The 20,892-nt window shown below is 40.6% G+C and overlaps 1 protein-coding gene across 5 annotated transcripts in view; it reads left to right on the forward strand.

Moving 5' to 3' along the window:
• The first annotated feature begins 899 nt into the window (after positions 1–899).
• LOC118793120 (dihydropyrimidinase-related protein 1-like) overlaps positions 900–20,892 on the forward strand; it is a 31,411-nt gene continuing 11,418 nt past the window's right edge. For 2 of the 5 annotated variants that reach the window (XM_036551122.1, XM_036551125.1), the window contains exons 1-7: positions 1,236–2,065; positions 11,700–11,788; positions 12,309–12,493; positions 12,811–12,975; positions 13,866–13,927; positions 14,811–14,891; positions 20,278–20,346. In XM_036551122.1, coding sequence (XP_036407015.1) covers positions 1,697–2,065; positions 11,700–11,788; positions 12,309–12,493; positions 12,811–12,975; positions 13,866–13,927; positions 14,811–14,891; positions 20,278–20,346 — 1,020 coding nt within the window. In that variant the 5' untranslated portion in view covers positions 1,236–1,696. Of the gene's footprint in view, positions 1,097–1,235; positions 2,066–3,340; positions 3,574–11,699; positions 11,789–12,308; positions 12,494–12,810; positions 12,976–13,865; positions 13,928–14,810; positions 14,892–20,277; positions 20,347–20,892 lie in introns of those variants that run through there. The other 3 variants (XM_036551126.1, XM_036551127.1, XM_036551123.1) reach the window with 2 other exon arrangements.

Below are 20,892 nucleotides of genomic sequence, written 5' to 3' on the forward strand. Positions count from 1 at the left end.
GCATGGTATAGGGCTGCGTGTAAGAACAGATAACGACAAAAGTCATTCTTACTAGTATCAGATGATTGTATACTGAAAAGAATGTATGCATATAGGCAACTGTATGTCAGTTCTCATGCAGTCTATGTAATTCAGTCACAGTAGCATCCCCTAGATTTCCCGATGTAGGCTGAACAACAGAAAATACAATCACTTTCCCCTTCATCAGTAAAAAGTAACTGAATTGCTTACAGCGAGGTTTGCCACACCCCTCTTTCCACCCCACCCCCACCTCCACGTGGCATGTGACATTGAATGTGTGCTCAGACTGTATCAACAGCCTGCATCGTTCCAATCGTGTTCTGCGTTACATCCCTGCAACATCGCTGTTCCTGCTGGCAACAATTTGCTGGACGGGACTCACAGTCGGTCCTAAAGCAACTTTCCATTAAAAATAAAATTGCAAACAATACAGAGCGCAACAAAACTAAGCAGCAATTTGGTTCAACGCACATCTGAACATGTTTAGAAGTTAAAGGGTGTCGCTGTGTAAGACATATTCAACCTTACAAACTGAAAAATGAATGAACGAAAAGGCTTTCCTGTTGTGGAAATGTCTCAATTTGTATGCAACGCGAATGCAAGAAATGGCGAGCTGACGTGATGACTCCTTATTTCAAACTGCTGCTGCTTCGGTGTAAGGTGCTGAATGACAGCACCATGCAAGAGATACATTCTCAGTCATAGGAGCTGTCCAGCACCACCGTTTGCTGTTTTTTTCAATGGCAGGAGGGGCAGCTCGAGCAACACCTCCGGAGCTGATTTTTTAACAAATCTATGAAGAAGGGGCACTCCTGATAACCATATTTGGTATAAGCTCCGGCAAGACGCTTATTACTTCTTCCATGTCGCCGGAGATACGGCAAATCTCGCATCAGCAGAACTTGCGGCAGAGATTTGACAGAGTATATGACAGCGAGTACCTCGCGACTTTGGGGCTGGTACATAATTTGAAATAAGGTGTTTCTCTTCAAAGGCGAGCTTTGCTCAGGTTTCTGTTTACAAAGGGAGGAAAACAGCAAAACGATGTGTCATATTTCCAAGGCTTATGGTATTGGTATGGCTTCCTTTCCTCTGCTTGTGAATAGGACTACAAACATTAAATTGTGTTGGTGCGCGCGTGCGTGCGTGTGTGTGTGTGTGTGTGTGTGTTGGGAGGGGGGGGGGGGGGGGGGGTGTCTAAATTTGAAGTGGTTGTCTGTGTGCTCACTGCAGCATCCTTTAACCAGGCAGGACCACTTTAAATCGGGAGAGCAGGATCATATCCCCGCAGCTATGTGAAGTTGATCTTATGTCTTGTGTCTTCCTAACCTTTGGGCGTGTATTAGGCTCTTCATACCAGCAGTGACAACGAATTCAAGCAAGAGCTGCACCAGGACATACGCTGCTTTCTTCCCTGAGCCCACGTTCACTCAGCTGCCTAAAACAAGAGCATTTTAGCCCTTCTCTGCACCATCAAGGTCGAAAGGGAATATTGGAATCACTGTCTTGACATATCTAAAAGCTGCGCATTGCCACTGGTGTCCTAGAGTTTGTGGCGGTCAGGCACTGCACCCCTTCAGTTTGGATCAACCATAATACCGCATTGCTTCAGTCTTCTTACAGCAAGCGTTTCCTGAAAATTTAGATTTTACTAGCATTGCAGAAGCACGCAGGCATGTCTGACCACAAACGCCGCTGGAATAAAGAGGATGATCTGCCGGTCTACCTGGCCAGACCCGGCACCACGGCGCAGACCCCGCGGCAGAAGTCCTACGGGATGTTTTCCTCCGTGGAAGGGGCTTACGAGAACAAGACCATAGATTTCGACTCTTACAGCGTAGGTAAAAAGGGAAGCCGAACCCCGAGAAGTGGAAGCCGGGAAAACCTCGTAGACGGAGATTATTTCAGTGGATCGGCAAGCGATGCGAGCGAGCGTTGCGGTTCCTTTGTAAGTTCCCCCAGTGACAAAGATGACAGGACCCCGGGAGTGGAGATAAAATACCCATCTGGGAAAGAGTTCCTTCAAGGAGAGCAAAATGGAAAGGTATGGTGGCATTAAATTCAAACAGTCGCCCTTAATATTAAATCACCAACTTTGGCATTGGCATGACACGTTGTACTTGTATCAGTTGCATTTCTCCAGATTAATTGTTTGAAATACATGTTACAAAAATATTAATAAACGCACAACCACTGGGGTTACATACCAGCGGTGAAAGTACAAATACCCCACCCTGGTGGACAAAGATGTCAAGGTTTCCATAAAATTACTCAAATCCCATTCTATATGGATATCTTTAGAAATTACGAGTTATTTAAAGATGCTGGAAAGAATCATTGTAAGCGCACACCCACGTCTGCCTCAGTTGTAAAGACGTTTATTGGCAATAGTAGGCTAATTTGACGAGTTCAAACAATACTCATACTGTGTCATACTTTAATTAAATTACTCAAGATTTCTGAAAGTTGTTGACTGAGTGTTGCAGAAAGTAGGCCCTATTCCATTTGCTGAACGTTAATGGCTGCGTTCACTACTAATGTAATAGACATTTGCTATTAATTCATTCATTCGTTCATTAATTCATTCATTCTAATTAAGGAAATCTAAGTGCCTCGCCGCTGGGAACTGGCAGGCAGTTGCTCATTACAGGAGAGATCCTGTAAAATGCTTGCAACAGACGGGGAAAAAACGTAGGCTATATTTCTGGCCAGATAGATTTGGGCTTTATTTTCACCGTTACAAGTTCATGTATGGTGATCTGAGGATAAACAGTGCCCGTAGTAATAATCTAATCTACTCAACGACCAAGCAGACAAGCTTGCATGATAATTTGATCTAAATAGATTTACTCTGAGAAATGTTCAGTGCCAAAACGAGGGACCATATTTAGGGGTCAAAAATCAGGAAGTGAGAGAGATCAGGAAGCCATTGTATATTACGTTTCGGTTATGAGGCCTATTTGGCAACAGTATACCCTGTGTTTGATGAAGTACAATATATTTACTGAAAATTGGGTTACATTGACTTTCGTAAACTACTTATGCATGTTTTATGCATTTAGGCTACATTTTGTCATTTAGCAGACGCTTTTATCCAGAGCGACTTAAAAATATGAAACCGTAAAGTGACTTATTGAATGCATTAGTATACGCCGAATTATGTTATCGCACTGGGTCAGGTTTTCTTGTGCGCCAAAAAATAGTTTACCACGGTGACCGCAGTTAAGTACAGAATCCGTCTGGCTGAAGCGGAACTGTAGACCGCCGCATCTCCTGCTCCATCCAGTGAGGTTTTTCCAGGGAACCATACGAAGAGGGCGCTGCACTCTCCTGCTGGAGTTCCAGACACTCACTCCCGCCGGGAGACGCGTCGCTCTATTATTTGCAACATAAAGGTAGCCAGCAGATACAAAGATCATATTATAAAGAGGTCCAAGCATCTACCAAACGGGCCACTATTTAATATTAATTTCGGATCCGTTCTTTCTGTTATCTTGGTTGAGAATGTCCGGGACTGGTTACCAAGGAAAGAAGAGCATCCCCCATTTAACGGTAAGAGGAATAATGGAGAGGCGTTCCCCTTCCGACGGCTTTTAATAAATGCCTGTTCTTATTGTTGCAAAAGGGGATGTAATCCCTGCTCTGGCGACATGAATGCAACGGTGTATTCCGGCGGTGTAACAACTGAATTTCTGACAGATGATATCAAATAAAACACAAAACCCTGCCATGGCCGCGATGCGGTGGAGCGAACCTGGATTTACTGCTGTAGGGATTTGCTGTCATGGAAGGCTGTAGGTAGCTGGGTTAAATAGTAATGATCGATTCTTAAATAGCTACAGATTACATGCGGACGTCTATTTGAACAGCCCGTTTTGATAAGACAATATATTAGCTATTAGAGTGGCGTTTGGTGGTATGCACTGTCTCCACGTCCCCATTGCACAGTGAAAATATGCTTTGAAGCTACTGTCTCATATCATTAAAGGGGGTGCACATTGCGTTAGAATGTCCCCAGCTCTACATTTTTTTTTTTAGCTAAGATTGCATATTTAGGCAGATGTTTATATAGTCATGTGTATTTGTCTGAGCTCAATTATGGTTAACAAAGCAACATATTTGTAGAACATGGTGAAATAATGAAAAATAAAACAATGCTCAGAATGACAGCATGACAAAAGGAGGGGATGGAATTGCCATCTCCGAATCGTATAAGCCCCGGTAGCTGTGTTAGATTTTTACCTGCAGTTCACAAAACCGATGTTCCAAATGAACAGAACGCACAAGTGACACGAACCTTTGTGGTCATGGCAACGCCCTTCCGATGATGTTACCAGAAAATAACGCCGAATAAAAATGAAGATGCTTGTCATTGACGAGTAAAGTAAATGACATCGCGGAGCAGTTGTCAAAAGCACGTAGGCACTGTGCTCAACAAATAATGATTGTTGCTAATGTGTGTTGTGTGTTGCTAATTTTATAAGGGAAATACCATTGAGATTATATAATGCATTTTGCTAATATCAGTATGGCTTTACCTTTGATATAAATCAGTGTCTTAATTGCTAGGCCGGGTGCAATTGTATTTGCAGTCCACATCTTGCTAAATTTATTCAATCAAATGTTTTCTATTGTCTGTAAAACTGAGCAGTTTTAAAGCAAGGTCTATATGTTGCATTTTTGGTACAGTCAGTATATGATGAAATGAATGAAAACACAACATAAAGACCTTGCTTCCGAGCAGCTAGATGATTGAACTATGGAAATAAATTCTCTCCAAGAAGCTCTTTAGTAATGCATTGGGTTGAGGTTTTATTTATTATTTGGGTGGTTTTTGCATGCTGTAATCTGACAGATAGTAAAAATCTCTGTAGGTGCTAATTATTAGCATTAGGCAACATAACTGGTTTGCTGAGCTCTTATATCAAACACGCCATTAAAGAAGCTTTTTCATTGCATATATAGACAAGAGTATTGTTGTGAAATTAGATAAACATTGAGCAGAGGTACCTTATTTTGTTCATTTAGGAGATTCTTTGACGCAGTGAAAAAAATGTTCTTCCTTTTTGACATGGCATATTCCATGACATAAACCCAGCTCTTTTAAAATCTAGGATAGTAAGATGACCCATCTTGGTAGTCCTTCACTTCACTTGGTCTGTTTTTGTGCTTTTGGCTTCATCAGATTGTTTTAGAAGGGGTACATCGTGAATTAAGAACCCAGGCACAAAAGCCTTGGTGCAGGCAAAGTCATTCCAAATTCATTTAACAGACATAATAATAGGATGACATCTGAAAAATGGGGCCATACAGCCACACAAAATTACACACCTGCTTCCAATAAATGAATGTTAAATGTAACATATCTCTTGACAGATGTGTCTGTGGCCAGCCATGTTTCTGAGAACCATAAGGAGTAGTGACAGGTGAATCACACAGACAATGCCGCAAAAATGCCTTGCAACAGCTGAACTCATTAACACCAAACTGCAAATCTCATCATTGCTAACTGATTAACACTAACTCTCTGACTGTAATCAATAATGGTAGTTTTAGTGGCTTGCAAAATGTATTTTTGAAGAGAAAAATATGTAAATCAGATGGGCTGCATTGCTAGTGTTAATCAGAGTTTGGCGTTAATCTTGCCCCTGGATGGTAATGAGGATTAGCAGGATGAAGTTTAATTTTAATCTCATGCAGCCCAAGATTCAATGACCAGATGGATGGAGTTAATCAAATCAATTTCCTCCTGAGATTGTTTTCTTTACTTCAGAGGGACTTTATGAAGTTTGAAAGTTTTGGATTTTATTTGTAATATGGATAAGAGGGCAAAGTACAAGCATTTTCGCTGCTGGTGCTTTGTCAGTATTTTTTATTTTTGATTCAGTGCACCAGTCAGGCTTTTTTATCTTGCTTTATTTGTGGGCAGTTCCTCTATAAATCATAATTTTACTCCAACAAGGAAACAGACCTGCAAATTACAGCCACAATGAAAATCACTGAATTTGTAGATATTTGTAGATGCTATTACTCAAAAGAAAACCTCTTAAACACATGCAATAGCCAATATTTATTCCACTCCAGGACCCTCTCCCATTATCAGTGGGAAATAAATGATGCCGTTTTCCAAGTAACCGTTTATGGTACGCGGTGATTCACTTTTTGTCTGGGTTTTGTTTCAGCGGTGTTTTCAGCTTCATAAGCATTTGCACCATGTCACTGAATGCATCTCTGCTCATCCTAGTATGTGCCAACATTCAGCCAGTCATGTTAATGTTTACTTAGGTCCACGGCTAATCCAATTGCATGTTAACATGCAAAAACCTTTTTGTGTTATCAGGCTATCAGGATCATGGCGCCTCACAAGTTTACACACTGTACGCTGTTTTGGCAGAGAATATGTGAGTCAAATGTAACAAACAATAACTGATAATACTGTAAGCAAATGGTCCTTGCCTCCCATTGTGGTATTCAAGCCATCAGTTTGAACATTAGACGGTAGGAAAAAACAATCAGGTGAAAATAATAGCAAATGAATACCTAATGAGTGGTAATCAAGTGCTTAGCACATCTTATTTTTGACAACGCAGAAGTCACATAAAATAAGCCTGCATGCACCAGCAAGAGCACATAGTTGCTCCACCATGTGTCCACTCTTCCCAGGAATATTTCTGTGGACTACATCGGTCCAGGGCATGCTTGGCAGGTCCCGTCATCCATGGTCCCTTACAGTACATTTATATGATTTCACAGTTACACTCTGTTACAGGTCATTTCTATTTGTCATGTTGACATGTGGACCCAGCAGACCCAGTATTTTACAGGTTACCTTTGTCTTGCCCAGTAGGTCATCGTTAACCTTGAGATGGAGTTAGCTCTCGAAGCATGCCAGGTGTCTTCTCATTTTAAACCCTGCACTTGCACTGTAGTAACCAACAAACAGTGCAACTGCCAGGTAGCTAGTTTATAAATAAATACATAAATAATTAAACACCAGAAAACACGTTGTTACTTTCTGAAAGCCAGCGAGCTAGGTGGGAAAGTATATTAAAATAGAAAATAGATTCAGTTTCATAGATTTTAACATCCTTCTGCTTCATTTGCTCTGTAACTTTGAAAAATTGATGGTTCTCCTCTCCATTTTTGGCATTTTAATTGTGCATAGCTAGCTTGTGCAGTAAGGACCACAGTATGAATAAAATGAATACAAAAACTGAGTGTTTATCTCACATGGCATACAATGTCTTCCTGTACATGTTCATAATAATTTCATGCCATTGTGCTAGGCCACCTCACCTTTTGTGCCATAAATGTGCCTACTTTTGCCAAACGTATTGTAACCATGCTGTGGCTTCACCGAGCGCTGCAAACTGCACCTGAAGCAACCCACTTTTAATGCCACTTTACTTACAGCTGGCCATAAATGGAAATGGCATTTTTAGTGTGGCCTCCTTTAGGTGCACTTGGAAATGTGCTATGGGAAAGGAGCCATTACCTTTTTGCAGAGATGTGATTCACTTATTCGGCTTGAGTACCCTGTTCAAGTTTCCCATTGTCGGGGGCCTCAGACTCACTAATGTCTGAGCTACAGGCTCCAAGCTGCATTCCACCGCTGTGCACTTGCAGCAGAAAAGGGTGGTGATGTCACCATGCCTTGACTGTTATTTTTTAGGAGTTATTTATTTATTTCACATTTTTTTCCATTTTTCTCTCACTTTTAAACTTTTTTCATGATATTTTGACCACTTTTATGCTGGTGTTTATTAACTTTGCATGTGCATTGCAGTGTAAGAGAAAAATGAAACCAGAGCAAAAGGAAAACCCTTATTTATGAATCACCCTTTCAAGGGACATTTACTGAGTGTGTGCTCCAAATATCCTACAAATTACAAACATAGTAAATGGTACATGATAAATGAATGATCAGTGATAAATTAATGATGTTAAATGATAGAGTATTAAATTTAAATTGTAAAGCAAATTATCCAGTCTGTAGGTATTTTTCACCTCTCAGAGACATTTTATAAATGTTACATAACAGTTAACTGAAATTAGGTTATATTTATTGTAACAAGATGCTGCACAACATTATGTTATAATGTAGAGGGCAGCTTGATTCTTTTTACTGCATAAATTAAATTGATTCTGTTCAGTTTGCATTACATGCAGTGTGTAATGTAATGTAATCTGAGGTATTTGAGATGATGAGTGTAGGTGAGTAAGTACATAAACTCCTTTTTTAACCACAGACAATCTGCATGAAAGTATTATTAATTAATAAATATAATTATTAATAAAAAAAATGTTTTTTTTTCAGTTCAGCTTACATTTGTTTTCTTTGTTTGCCTTTGTTTAGCCCCCGTGGCCTGCAGTGTTTAGTAGTGGCAAGGGAGATAAATGTGCGTTTTATATAGTTCAATTTTTGAATATCCCATTTTCTCCCATTTACTTATAGGAATATCCATTTCTTTCAATGATAGTGAAGACTTACTGCCACAGAAAGAGATCTACATTTATTCTGATAAAATTAATGATATAAATTCATTACTGCTCATGAAAATAACAAAATTAACAAGCATGGCTTTGCTGTTGTAAGTATCTATAAATTGTGTGTATAAATTGGTATTATGTAAAAACATTTCAGATATGTACGTCATCCTACAAAGCAAGCTTAAAATAATAATATGTTAATGGTGTGGATTGCTCTGCCTTTTTGCAAATAAAAAACCGTCTATGAACAAGGACAATGGTTTGTCCGCTCCTTGTGGCTGGCACAGAGTGAGTGATATTCTGTGGTGAGACACTGGGCTTTAACTGTCGTTTGGTCTGAGTCTCAGAGGCCTGTGACAGTGACGTTGCGCGGTTGTGAAACATGGCCTTGCCCTCAGCCCAGCTCTGACCGCAGTGAGGAGCTCCACCATGTCCTCGGCAGTCACCATGGGCTCGGTGCTCTGAGGCTGCAGCGGGTACAGCCTTCACTTCATTCAGTCCAGTTTTTACTTCCATTTTGTTTTATTTTGGCTGACACCTGGCATGATAAAAGTCTTTCGGTTGCAGGCCCTGGTGCCCAGGTTCAGGGTGTCCAGGTTTAGCTTTGGCATTCACCCTCCTAAGTTGAGTCTGGGTCATTAAGATCCCCCTGCTATTGTAATAATGTGTTGTGTTATGTGTGTGTGTGTGTATACCTCATACTTCAGCGTGAGTTTTGCAATCTATAGGCTCTGTCAACATTGAGACAGAAGGCCCTAGTGTAGTCGTTGCCATGGAAACCCCCTGGCCGGTAGCTTGGCTGTCATGAAGCTTCAGCTCACGGTGACTAAGCAGAGCTTAATGCGTCTATGATAGAAAGCCGCAGCGAGAGGAAGGCAGCCATTTTTGTTCGCAAGTGGCTGTCAGTGGAGCGGAGGGGGGGTCTCTGCGGGAATGGTGAAGAGTGTCTAGATCAAACGCATCTATGGACACGCGCTCTGTTAATGTTTGCTGTTTGAGAGGCATAATTGGAATTTCATCCTAACGGTGTGGTGAGGAGGAGAAAAAAACACAAGAGGGCTGATTGAAAGCAGGGGAATTTAAAATGGTAAGAGGATTATTCCATAGGAGCTTAATAGTTCCTGTTGTAGCAGAGGACAGCCAGAGAGCAGTATAGCAGCACACTGTGGAAGTCTCCTCCGTCTCTAACCATAAAGAGCGGTACAGAAAGTGACACCCAGACCACCACTGTAAAGATCCTTTGGACTAGGCCAGTTTTGTTAGGATGGGTACTGCACTGAATGAAATAATGAGTGATTGATTGAATTAGTGACTGGTAAGAACAAGCACTTTGGTGTGAGTAACAGCTAACCCCTCTGGGCCGAGTAAGGTTCTGTTTGGTTCCCATGGATGGTGTTGGTGTGTAAGAGCAGGGAATGCTGGGAATTCAGGGGTCAGAGGTCATTACACAATCACAATTGATGGCCATGTTGACACATATAATCATACATCTTCCATGAATGTCTGGAGTGTAGCCCAGGATCCCATACAAGCATCTCTCCATGTTTCTTGATTGTTACAGGCCTTGTGGGTTAGGGCTCTTCAGTTAGGAAATTGACTGCTAACAACCCAACGTGAGCTGGAGGATGAAGTCTGCATGAATGATATCGGGGCTCTGATCTTCATATTGGGACAAGGACAACAAGGACAGCCCAGAGGTCTTGTGTGGAGTCTTGGTGTTTGGAGAAAAATACCTTGGCGTCTTGATGACCAGGTCTGACAAACCACTAAAAGCAGTCTCCGTCTGCAGAATCAGAGCTGACCAACCCCTGAACACTGTCTCTCCATGGAGAACCAGAACCCAACAGTCCTTGGAAATCCTTCAAAGTATTCTCATCCAAGAAAGTCAATGAAAAAAATCAATGAAAACCAGTCAAATGTAAATCAATATAAATGGTCAAAATATTTAAAAAGTTATTTCTTAGGTACATTTTTTACAGTGAGCAAAGCATCTGTTTCATACTAATCCTCTTGCTTGATAAAATGTGTTGTCAGTTGTACCTCAACACACTGACTGGCTCAATGTCTTCTATACCTGTCAGACATCATTGGTAACTACTATTCACAGGACATCTATAAGTGACTGTCTGTGCAGACACAAAATATATTTAAAATATAAGCTTTAAATAAAATAAAAGCTTTCCCTGGCACTTCTGTAATGTTTGTCTGCCATTGGACATTAGAGGGGAAGAAAGAGAGCATCATTCCTTAAGCAACTTGATTTCAGGACATTTTGGGCATGACGTTTCAAAAGGAGGTTCACCCGTCTGGAGGTCGAGTTGGCTGCCGTTGCATAACTCACTCTGTGTTTGAGAGCTCGGTGCCGGAGGCTGAGGGAGATTTTAGTTTTGGGAAAAGGGAGCCTGTTTTCATGGAAAAGTGCACTCATAACAAATATGCTATAGAGAGCAGTTTAAAGCAACTCAAAGGAGTGGGAGGCCATCTCAATTTCTGTAGGGTGAAGTTGACAGTAAACATCTCATGAGTCTTTTCTATAGAATTTGGCATACATGATACACAATTCAACTCTTGCTCTGAGTTTGCAGCTTAGCCACTGAAGCTCAGAGCTCCTCACCACATTTGACAGTCTGTCACACAAATCCTCAGATGACTTCCACAGCAGAAACCTCACAGCATACAGCATATTGCACCCATATGGCATTAATTAAATCTTTTTCGGGGGGGGGGGGGGGGGGGGGGGCTGCTGTCAACCAATAGCGTATACAGAAATAAGAGTTTTTTGCATATGGGTGAATGGAACTGGTCATGGTAGATGCCAATTGGCTTCTGCACCTGCAATATGAAAAGAGCATCTGGCTTCAGGCAGTAAAGCAGAGTATTGTTAACAACTCTCTACCAGAAGGATGTGTGTTTCAATCTTAAATATCAGTAAGCTTGAGTTCAGTGATTTTTCTAGACTGGTGTATTGCTGGGCTCTAAATGGAGTTTGCATGTAGAACAGAAAACACGTTACATTTTATTCTGATTACTGAAGCCATTTTTAGGCATTTCTCAAGCACTTCCCTCGGGACAGTGTAAAGGAGGACAAGACTACCGTGCCAGTTTGCTTGATTTTGGGGGTTTGTGTGTTATGAAAGGAGCTATCCACATATTTAACGCCTCACCCCACTTTTGCTATTATTTTCCAGAGTGACCGGCTGCTCATCAAAGGAGGAAGGGTCATCAACGATGACCAGTCCTTCTTCGCAGATATCTACCTGGAAGATGGGGTGATAAAGTAAGTACTATCGCACGGTGGCCACAAGTAGGGGAGGCAGGGAAATTAAATTTAAAACGATAATGGTCCTGAGTTTTTAATTAAAATCAATTGCTTATGTCTTTGTAACAATCAAAATTGTATCAAACAAATTATAAAGTATAAAGGAACTGGAAAATAAAAGTGTTTAATAACAGTGTTTGCTGATGCAATTTTGATTGTTATGACACCATAAATAAAAAATTGCAGCTAATGGGTCACTCTTAAACTGGCACACATGTTGATTATACAGGTTATATACCGTATGTTGTTATACAGGTTGAGTGTTTCTCAAGTTCTCTGCCTCCTTCCGCTGTTTGTAACTGGTATTTGCCACTGGTTTTGAGCCTTTCCCAAAAGAGTTCACCATGCAATTGCTTAACTGAGTAGATATTAGTGTTGATTACTGCTGTTTTAAGCCCATCAAGGCAAATTTCTATGTGATAGGAAAAGGACATTTGCTATTGTGGCCTGCTTAAATATTTCACTAATATTCCCACAGACAGCTGGGGGAGAACTTGATTGTTCCTGGGGGTGTGAAGATCATCGAAGCTAACGGGCGCATGGTGATTCCCGGGGGCATCGATGTGAACACCTGTCTGCAGAGGCCCTACCTGGGCACCCCCACTGTGGATGACTTCCTGCAGGGAACCAAGGCCGCATTGGCAGGAGGCACCACCATGATCAGTGAGTGAGGGGATGGGGGTGGGGGGGCAGCAGCATCACCATGATCATGCAGAGGCTGTAATGTTGGAGGTCACTTTTTCATTGGTGATGAAATCAGAAATCAAAGGATGGATCTCTTGTTGGACAGGAATAGATCATTTCATGTAGAGCAATAGCAACTTTTATTTAAGGTCTTTTGGAACATTTCTGTATGCATACGTTATTTCAAGCTGTCATGTAGGACAGTGCTTTGAGATGCGTGTCAGATGCACTGTTGTGTCAGTTTCAGTAGGTTTGCATCTGTGGTTCTAACCACACTCCATACCGCTGTGTCCCAGTTGATCATGTGACCCCTCAGCCTGGCGCAAGCCTCCTGCAGGCCTTCGAGAAGTGGCAGGAAGCAGCGGACAAGAAGTCGTGCTGCGACTACTCTCTCCATGTGGACATCCCACACTGGCACGAGGGGGTGAAGGAAGAGCTTGAGGTGCTCGTGCAGGAGAAAGGTGAGTTCTGACCACAAAGTGACACAAAGTTTCACTCCATGGTCCCCACAGCTAGACAATTTGGGGTTCAGAGTGTTGGGGCAGAAAGGGGACTTGTCACCTGGGTTGCTGTATATCTCTAGCATTTTGGGGGGCTTAACAGTGAGACAAATAGCAAGGTGTTTCAGTACAAAGTGTGAAGCAAGGCCGTAACTTCATTGCATTGTCTAAAATCACTAGCTTTTGGGTTTGGCATATTGAGAGATGTTATCAATAAATCACATCAATTTAAGCATAAAATTTTAACATTTTAAAAAGTGAAATGTATTACTCACATTTTAGCACAGGTGTGGCAGCTGTTAAGTATTTTATGTAGTGGCCTAATGGGCTCAAGAGAAACTGGCTGTTTAACAACATTGCTGCTAATGGACTTGCTGTAAAGACATTGAGTCTCTCAAAAGCATGGTACATGTGCCACTCCCTGTCAGGCAACAGGCTTAATGGAAGAGTTCATGAAAGAGTGACTGCTTCAGCTAGCAGACACATTCAAGAGATTTTAATAATTGACCATTATCCACTTGTGACACTGACACTAGCAGATCCATTTTTGATGCACTGTCTGCTTTAGAAATTCTAGTGTATGCTGAAGTTACGTATGGGTGGAGTTCAGGCACTAGCATTTAAAATCGTAGAATTAATGAAAAAATTGAAGTGCCCGGAATGATTTCACAAAACCACTTAAAAGCCATCATCTGAATAGAATCACTTTGGACAGTCATTATTGGTTAAAAAATATGTGTGTACATTTTATGTGTGAACATTTTAGAAACACCTGCTTTTGTCAGCATTAGGTATACAGTACCCATGCATATCAGCCTTCCACAGTCAACACTTTCTCTTTCTCTGAACAGGAATCAACTCCTTTCAGGTGTACATGGCCTACAAAGACACCTATCAGATGACTGACACTCAGGTAATATACACATTTCACAACACTATTACAGCAAATCTAAAATGTGATCTTTATGCTACGCAGCTGGCTAAGTTAACACAAGATAAAAACAAGTTTAAGAGTTAGCGGTCTTTGTCTGAAATGACAACAAATGAAAATTACACAAAACAGCATGTGGTCCATTGGCAATTTGAAAGTACTGAACTGACCCTTTTTGGAAAATGGAATACTAGTGGCCTTTTAATGCCCAGTACCAGAAACACAACACCACACTGACACCACTTTACTGTTATGGACTGTTAGTGTGTGCAGATCAGGTCACAGGGATGCTAGCCCTGAAATCGTCCATTTACAATGACATATGCAAACTGTCGTCATGTTAAATATTCAGTCACAGTGAGTAACTCTGAAACTGACGTACCTGTTTATCAGTAACTACAAACATGAAACTGCCCGCTTTATTTTTACTTTGTACATGTTTCGCCAGATGCCACTGTTTCACCTCACTATTTGAATTGCTAATAGAAGTCAGTTTATCTCTTGAGTGTTTGTTATTAATGAATCTAGACTGTAGTTGCAATTTAAACACCTGCTACCAGTTTTTTGTACGTTTTATCGAGGTCTGATGGGTCTCTGGCCCCAGTGCAAGATGAGCTGTCTGTGGTGTTGAATCTGCAGTGAATGTTGGCTGAGAGTTGGCTGCTGTGTCTAGACTCTCATTGCAATAAAGCTACACTAAAGTTGCAGTTTATACATGTGGTACCAACAATGTGTTGTGTTTTTTTATGTGACTGAGGTCTGATGGATCTCTGGCCCCAGTGCAGATGGGCTTTCTGTGGTGTTGAATTTTGCCTGAGAGAGGACGCTGTGTCATGTCTCGTTTTTCCCCCTGCCCCCGTCCCAGCTCTACGAGGCCTTCTCCTTCCTGAAGGAGCTGGGGGCTGTGGTCCTGGTGCACGCAGAGAACGGAGACCTCATCGCGCAGGTGAGAGAAACTTCCACCTCCACACAGGGCCCTGCAGCTGCAGACGCTGCGTTAGTCTGACCAGATACACAAATCCAGCATGCAGGTCATTTTACTGCAAAGTGACTCAGTCAGAAACATTACAGAGGCAGGAATTTGAGACATCCATCCAATTTAATGTAGCTCATACAAGGAGATCATTAAACATTCACGAAAAAGCAAAGAACCAGTTTTGTCAGTGGAGGAAAACACCCAAAAGAAAGCACAATGTTTCAAGATTGAAGTCACAAGAACAAACAACTGGTGTCAAAATTAATAACAGCCCTGACATTCCCTTTGACACTCCCATACCCTTCAGTGTAACTAACAGCCAAAGTAAGACAGGTGGAATGAAAGTAGAGTGTTTATTGCTGCATTTAAAAGATTTTAATATATAGTCTATAAGTATAATTTATATAATTATTTATATATAATAATTATATATAAATATTAATATATTATATAAATGAATGCAAGTATAAACAATGTTGTTTGAATTTCATAAATTAGTGGAAAAAAATCCATGTTTTGTCCAACATTATGTGAATTGCTGTTTAATTAGGTAACAAATACTACTTGCATATTGATTTCTTTTCAACAAACATTTATGCAGATTCAAATACAGAGCCCCAAAATGCATCTTGGAGCATGCATGTGTAAAGTTGTCCTCTGAATTTTCTTACAAGCAACAAAGAACCCCATGACAGAAACATTAATCATAAAACGTAAAAGAATTGGACCTCAATACAGTGCATTTCAATCACTTTCCTTCTCATAGTGTGAAGAGAAGGTGGCCACTGAAGATATTGTATCTATTTGTGTTATCGTGGACGCGCCAGCCCTCAAAAAGCCCCAAGTAGACAAAGTCTCCCACCTGCAGCTCCAGAAAGACTATGGCGGCTGTCCCCCGTCCTGGTCCAGGGTTGTTGTCATAAGCGCCAGTTATGTACTCGTCATTCTTAAACAGACCTGCACCAGTGGGAATGTTAGTGCTCCATCCGAAAGCGGTGAAGCTGAACTGATAGACGCCTCTCACTGGGGCTGTGAAATGACCTGTGGAGTGAGGGACGGTGGAATGGGGGGGTTAGAATGATACCTGAACTGTCAGGCAGTCAGTGTTCTGGTAGAGGTGCAGAGCAGAGGTGATTAATCCTTACAGCCCTAGTTATAAACGCTTGTGAAGTTAACCAGCTATTTTCTTCATAGTAACTATTTCTGCGAGAGGTCTTTATCCATCTATCTGTCTGTATAGATATATCATATACATCATTTTATATAATTACAGCATATTTGAAACTAACAATCTGTCTGCTGAGTGAACTATAAACTTAGAAATTTTACTTTTAGTTCTCAGATTGCCACTGACTTTGCACAGTGAAAATAATCCTTTCTGCAGACAGACAGCAAGAACATCCACAGAGAAAAGCATTACTGGGAAGCATTTCTGAAAAGCCTTGTGGGGATATCTTTTGAAGAAGCACAATGCTCATCTTTCTATTTCACAGTTGCCTCCACCATATTACATATAACATACTTAAACAACTGACATGTATAGTACCGGAAGTTGAGTTGTAAGCATTGCCGATGTTTGTGAAGAGGTTTTCATAGGTCAGGATTCGAAACTCTTTGTATGGTCCCAAGGTCACTCGGGCTGATTTCTCCAGAGAGCCTGAGAATGCAACCTTAGGTGGTTCTGTGTACACAGAAGGGTCAAAATCATGTTTAAATGGTTTGTGCAAACAGGTCATGAGTAATGCTCAACATTTCTTGTCAGCACCCACAGCTGTTAACTGTATTTTCATTAGATTCAAAGATTTTTTCAGCTAATTTGCAGAATGTTAGCATAACTATGATTAATTTTCTCAACCAGCCAGAGCTGTATTCCACAATGCTTCAATATGAAGCATGGAGTAGTGCTTTCAACATTTTAGTTGTCTGATGCAAGATATATGCTGATACAGATTCAGCACTGAGTCTGTCAGTCCTCACTGGAATGATCTGTTTTGTAAACAGCATACCACCAATGAACACGGCTAATAATTTCATAGTAGAGGCTGCTATGTCTGTGTTATCACATGACCCTGCTAGCTAGCATTTGGTAATTTGGTCGTTTTTTTTTTTACTGGGCAAAACAAATGAACAGTGTCCAATGTAGAGATCTAATAATATTACACAGCCAATGACCTTGCTTCTTTTTGCAAGCTATTCTTCCAACACTGTGACAATCTGGGTTAATAACATGTCTGCTTAGTGGGTCAATGAATAAAGTGAGGTACTGTAAAACTCACCTGAGATGGGCCCACAAGAAAGATCTGACTTTAGAAATTCCAGTTCTCTCTGCAAGGTAGACGTCTGGTCATCTGTGTGTTTGGATATTTGCATGCATGAGAGAGAGAGAGAGAGAGAGAGAGAGAGAGAGAGAGAGAGAGAGAGAATAGAACACATTGATTTTTAATCATGTTCCTTTATTGAATAAGCATGTATAACAATATTTCAAATGTGATGACTCTTTCTTGTTATGGTAAAACTGCAGCAGTAATTTTAAATATGTTGTACATAGATTTTTTATATGAAAAGATTTTGGAAAAAATATATATATTAATTTAATATCTGGAAACAGAAAGAGAACGAAAGGCAGGGAGAGATGCATACAGCATACAATACAACATCAGTGAGAAGAGTTGTTGTGGCCACTACTAGGCCCAGCCCTGATATTTTTTAATTGTAAGAAGCAAAGTGGCAAATCTGCACTGATTAAAGCAGAAGAGTCAAAAGTAGGGTCAAATTGTAACAGTAAAGACCTCACTAGCACAGCAGAGGCTCAGTACACTGAGTCTGATAGTAAACGCCTTGTTAGCGCAGCAGAGACCAGCAGGGTTTTATCATCTGTTCTGATGGTAAACTCCTTGTTAACAGTCGCAGTGATGACCCAACATAGTGAGTTTTTATAAAAGTTGTGAAAGTGAACTGTCACTTACAGTAGAGGACCAGTCCAGCAAAGAGGGCAACCAGGGTGATGACCCACAGACAGATGAACAGCAGAGATGTGCTCTTGTACAGAGAGTCATCTGAACGTGGAGGTGCTGAAGAGGGACATGTACATTCAAAGGAGAAAATCTGACTTCTGAGAGAATAAGGCAACCTTTTAGTTTTGAAACATTTACAAAAATGTGGAGAGAAGTATACATTGCTTTCTGATAAAAATAAGTAGCACATTGGTTATGGATTGGAATTCCCATGTTTACACTGGATATCCTAAGAATGATTAAGAAATAATAAGTGGCATACCAGCATCAGAGTTAGCATGTTCTTCTGTATTGTTTCTTATGGGTCTAGAGGCCCTATAACCCTTGGATATGACCTCTGAGCTATAATCACTCACACAGTAGGCCTATACATGTTCATAGACTAGGTTTTAGCCAAACAAACTGTTGAATCAATATTTCCCACAGTTAAATTCTCAATAATGTTTCTATAAGAAAAAAACACAATGCAAAGTCCTGAGAATGAAGGCTGGAACAATGAATGGCCCCATTGGTTTGATCACTTCGGTTTGGTTTTATTCCTTTAAACTGATTCCTACCTTTTGACTGTTTCTCAGGAGCACTCTCCTTTGTGCTAATGTCAATATCAGGAGGATTCACCTGCTCAATCTCTGGACATTTTTTTTCCTCAGTCTCTGTGAAACAACAAAGTAGCGCACAGAGATTCTTTCAGTTTTCCTTTCAGACACTCCGAACTGTCAGTGCTTATCATCTCAACATTTCCGTTAAACTTATCACCTTTTCTGCATTCAAATAACATTGCAAACCCATCTTGCTTCTTTTTTTCCCTTTCATTAATACTTCCAATTATTCATATGCATTTCATGCGAGACAGTCATAACTCGCTGACCTTTGGTTTTGTACAGTACTGCGTAGCTCCCGGTTCTTGAAGACTTTGAGATGTCTGAGTGGACCAGGCCAGGTTCCGTCTTCTTAGACTTCACCTGTACTAATGTGCACTGTGCAGAGATAAGGTGTTTTTGATGCGGTGAACAACTCCTCTACAGCTTACCTTGAGACTGCAAGCTTAGATACAGCTACTAATTTTGTTACTGTTATATAGAATAACGTACTATTTATCCTTAACACATTTCATTATAAATAGGGAATTACAATTCTTTCATTTTGGATTCTACCCATCTGTAAAGTGCGATATAAATGGATGAAATGTAAAACACAAAAAGCTATAAAAGTGGTCCTGGATATGGCGTTCTGCTAAGCAAATAAATGATTATAAAATTATACTTTATTAGTTTTAGTGCAATTATCAGCAAACCAAACATTCTATTGAAGTGCCCTGATTAATGTAGTCAGTATTCACAAGGGCCTATTTGGCAGGAGCAATGTACTGCATTGGCACACCAATTTACATTTAAACCAACCAAAAATTAAAACCATTATACACAAGTATACTACAAAAATTCATCACTCAAAACTCTGCAGAGACAATGACTGTGAAGAGACAGTGACAGAGAATGCATACTGCTCCCTCTGGATCTGGTCAGAATGTAGAAGCTCCCCAGTAATAATGACCTCAGTGTAACTTCTACAGGGGCTCTACTTGAATGCCTGAGTGGTAACAAAAACCACAGCCTTGACTGAATATCTATAATACTCTTCTAAATGTGGTTACCAACTGGTCATCTGGCTACTTGTTGGAAATTGGGGGTGGGTAGAGGGATACAGGATATAAAATACAATGACACATGCATTGTACTGTACTGACAATACATCTGTGCAAGATAGGAGATGAAAAAATGCTGAGATTATACATATCAGCTCAGATAGAGAGAAAATCTACAAACACATAAGCCACAACATCTCTATATACAGTGATGTACTGTTCTTCAGCATTGTGCCAGTTTTCATTATGTTAAATAGCGATACAGGAGTTAGCATGCAGTTACAATTTGTATGATGCATGCTACAAGTGTTTTACAGGATACCAAACAGCCCTGACACATTTCTGGAATGGATACTCAGTATTTTGTGGGTTTTGGGTATATTTTACTGCAACCTGTTTTTTAACAGGATTTTATGGTTATTCCATTGAATTTAGATTATAGTGATTTGCACAAGCAAGACTTGCATGTATTGACTGTACCATCGAGTACGCACTGAGCAATATGATATTGTTCCTTGCCCTGCTGGAAACGGTCATAAATGGTATAAATGAATAAAACTTCAACCTATCAAAGTCACTTCGGGTAAGACCCAAATTGACAAAAATGTAATGCAATAATGGTCCTGTCATGTGCTACATGAGTTGATCATATTAACTGTATGCATGTATTATTGATGTGGTTTCATTATGTCTCGTTCAGGAGCAGAATAAGATCCTCAGTATGGGAATCACTGGACCAGAGGGCCATGCGCTGAGCCGGCCAGAGGAGGTGAGCCACACAACGATGTCTGTCTGTCTGTCAATCAATCAATCAATCAATCAATAATGTCCCCAACAGATGAGGCTGTGGGTACAACATATGTTTAAATGTGAGTAAGTACGTGGCTGACAGAAACGTTAGCTACTACACGTGTGTGGTTTTACAATTCGCTTCGAATCAAACTTCCACATCTTTGCCCAACTGGCACATCAGACCGCGACGCGAAATAGCGTTAAGCCATCCTTCAAATCGTATTTTAGGTTATGTAGGTGTCTACAATCTAGATTATCTATAACTATCGAGTCAGGCAATTTAGAAATAGTCGATTTTGCGTACTGTAGTAACGTCGACAGCTGGCTAACACTACTTTCGCTTGTAGATAAGGCAACGTTACGGTATTATCTTAATATGGCTACACTAGATTACAGTTAGCTAATCTAAGACTTCTTTTAAGTAAAGCCTAAAGATGCCCGTACGTGAGCTGGCTTTACTGTATTTCCATAGGGTCAAGACACACAATCACCACTATGCCTAGAAAAATCGATTGGTTTTCTT

Source organism: Megalops cyprinoides, chromosome 18 (genome assembly GCF_013368585.1).
Source record: "Megalops cyprinoides isolate fMegCyp1 chromosome 18, fMegCyp1.pri, whole genome shotgun sequence".
NCBI classification, from domain to species: domain Eukaryota; kingdom Metazoa; phylum Chordata; class Actinopteri; order Elopiformes; family Megalopidae; genus Megalops; species Megalops cyprinoides.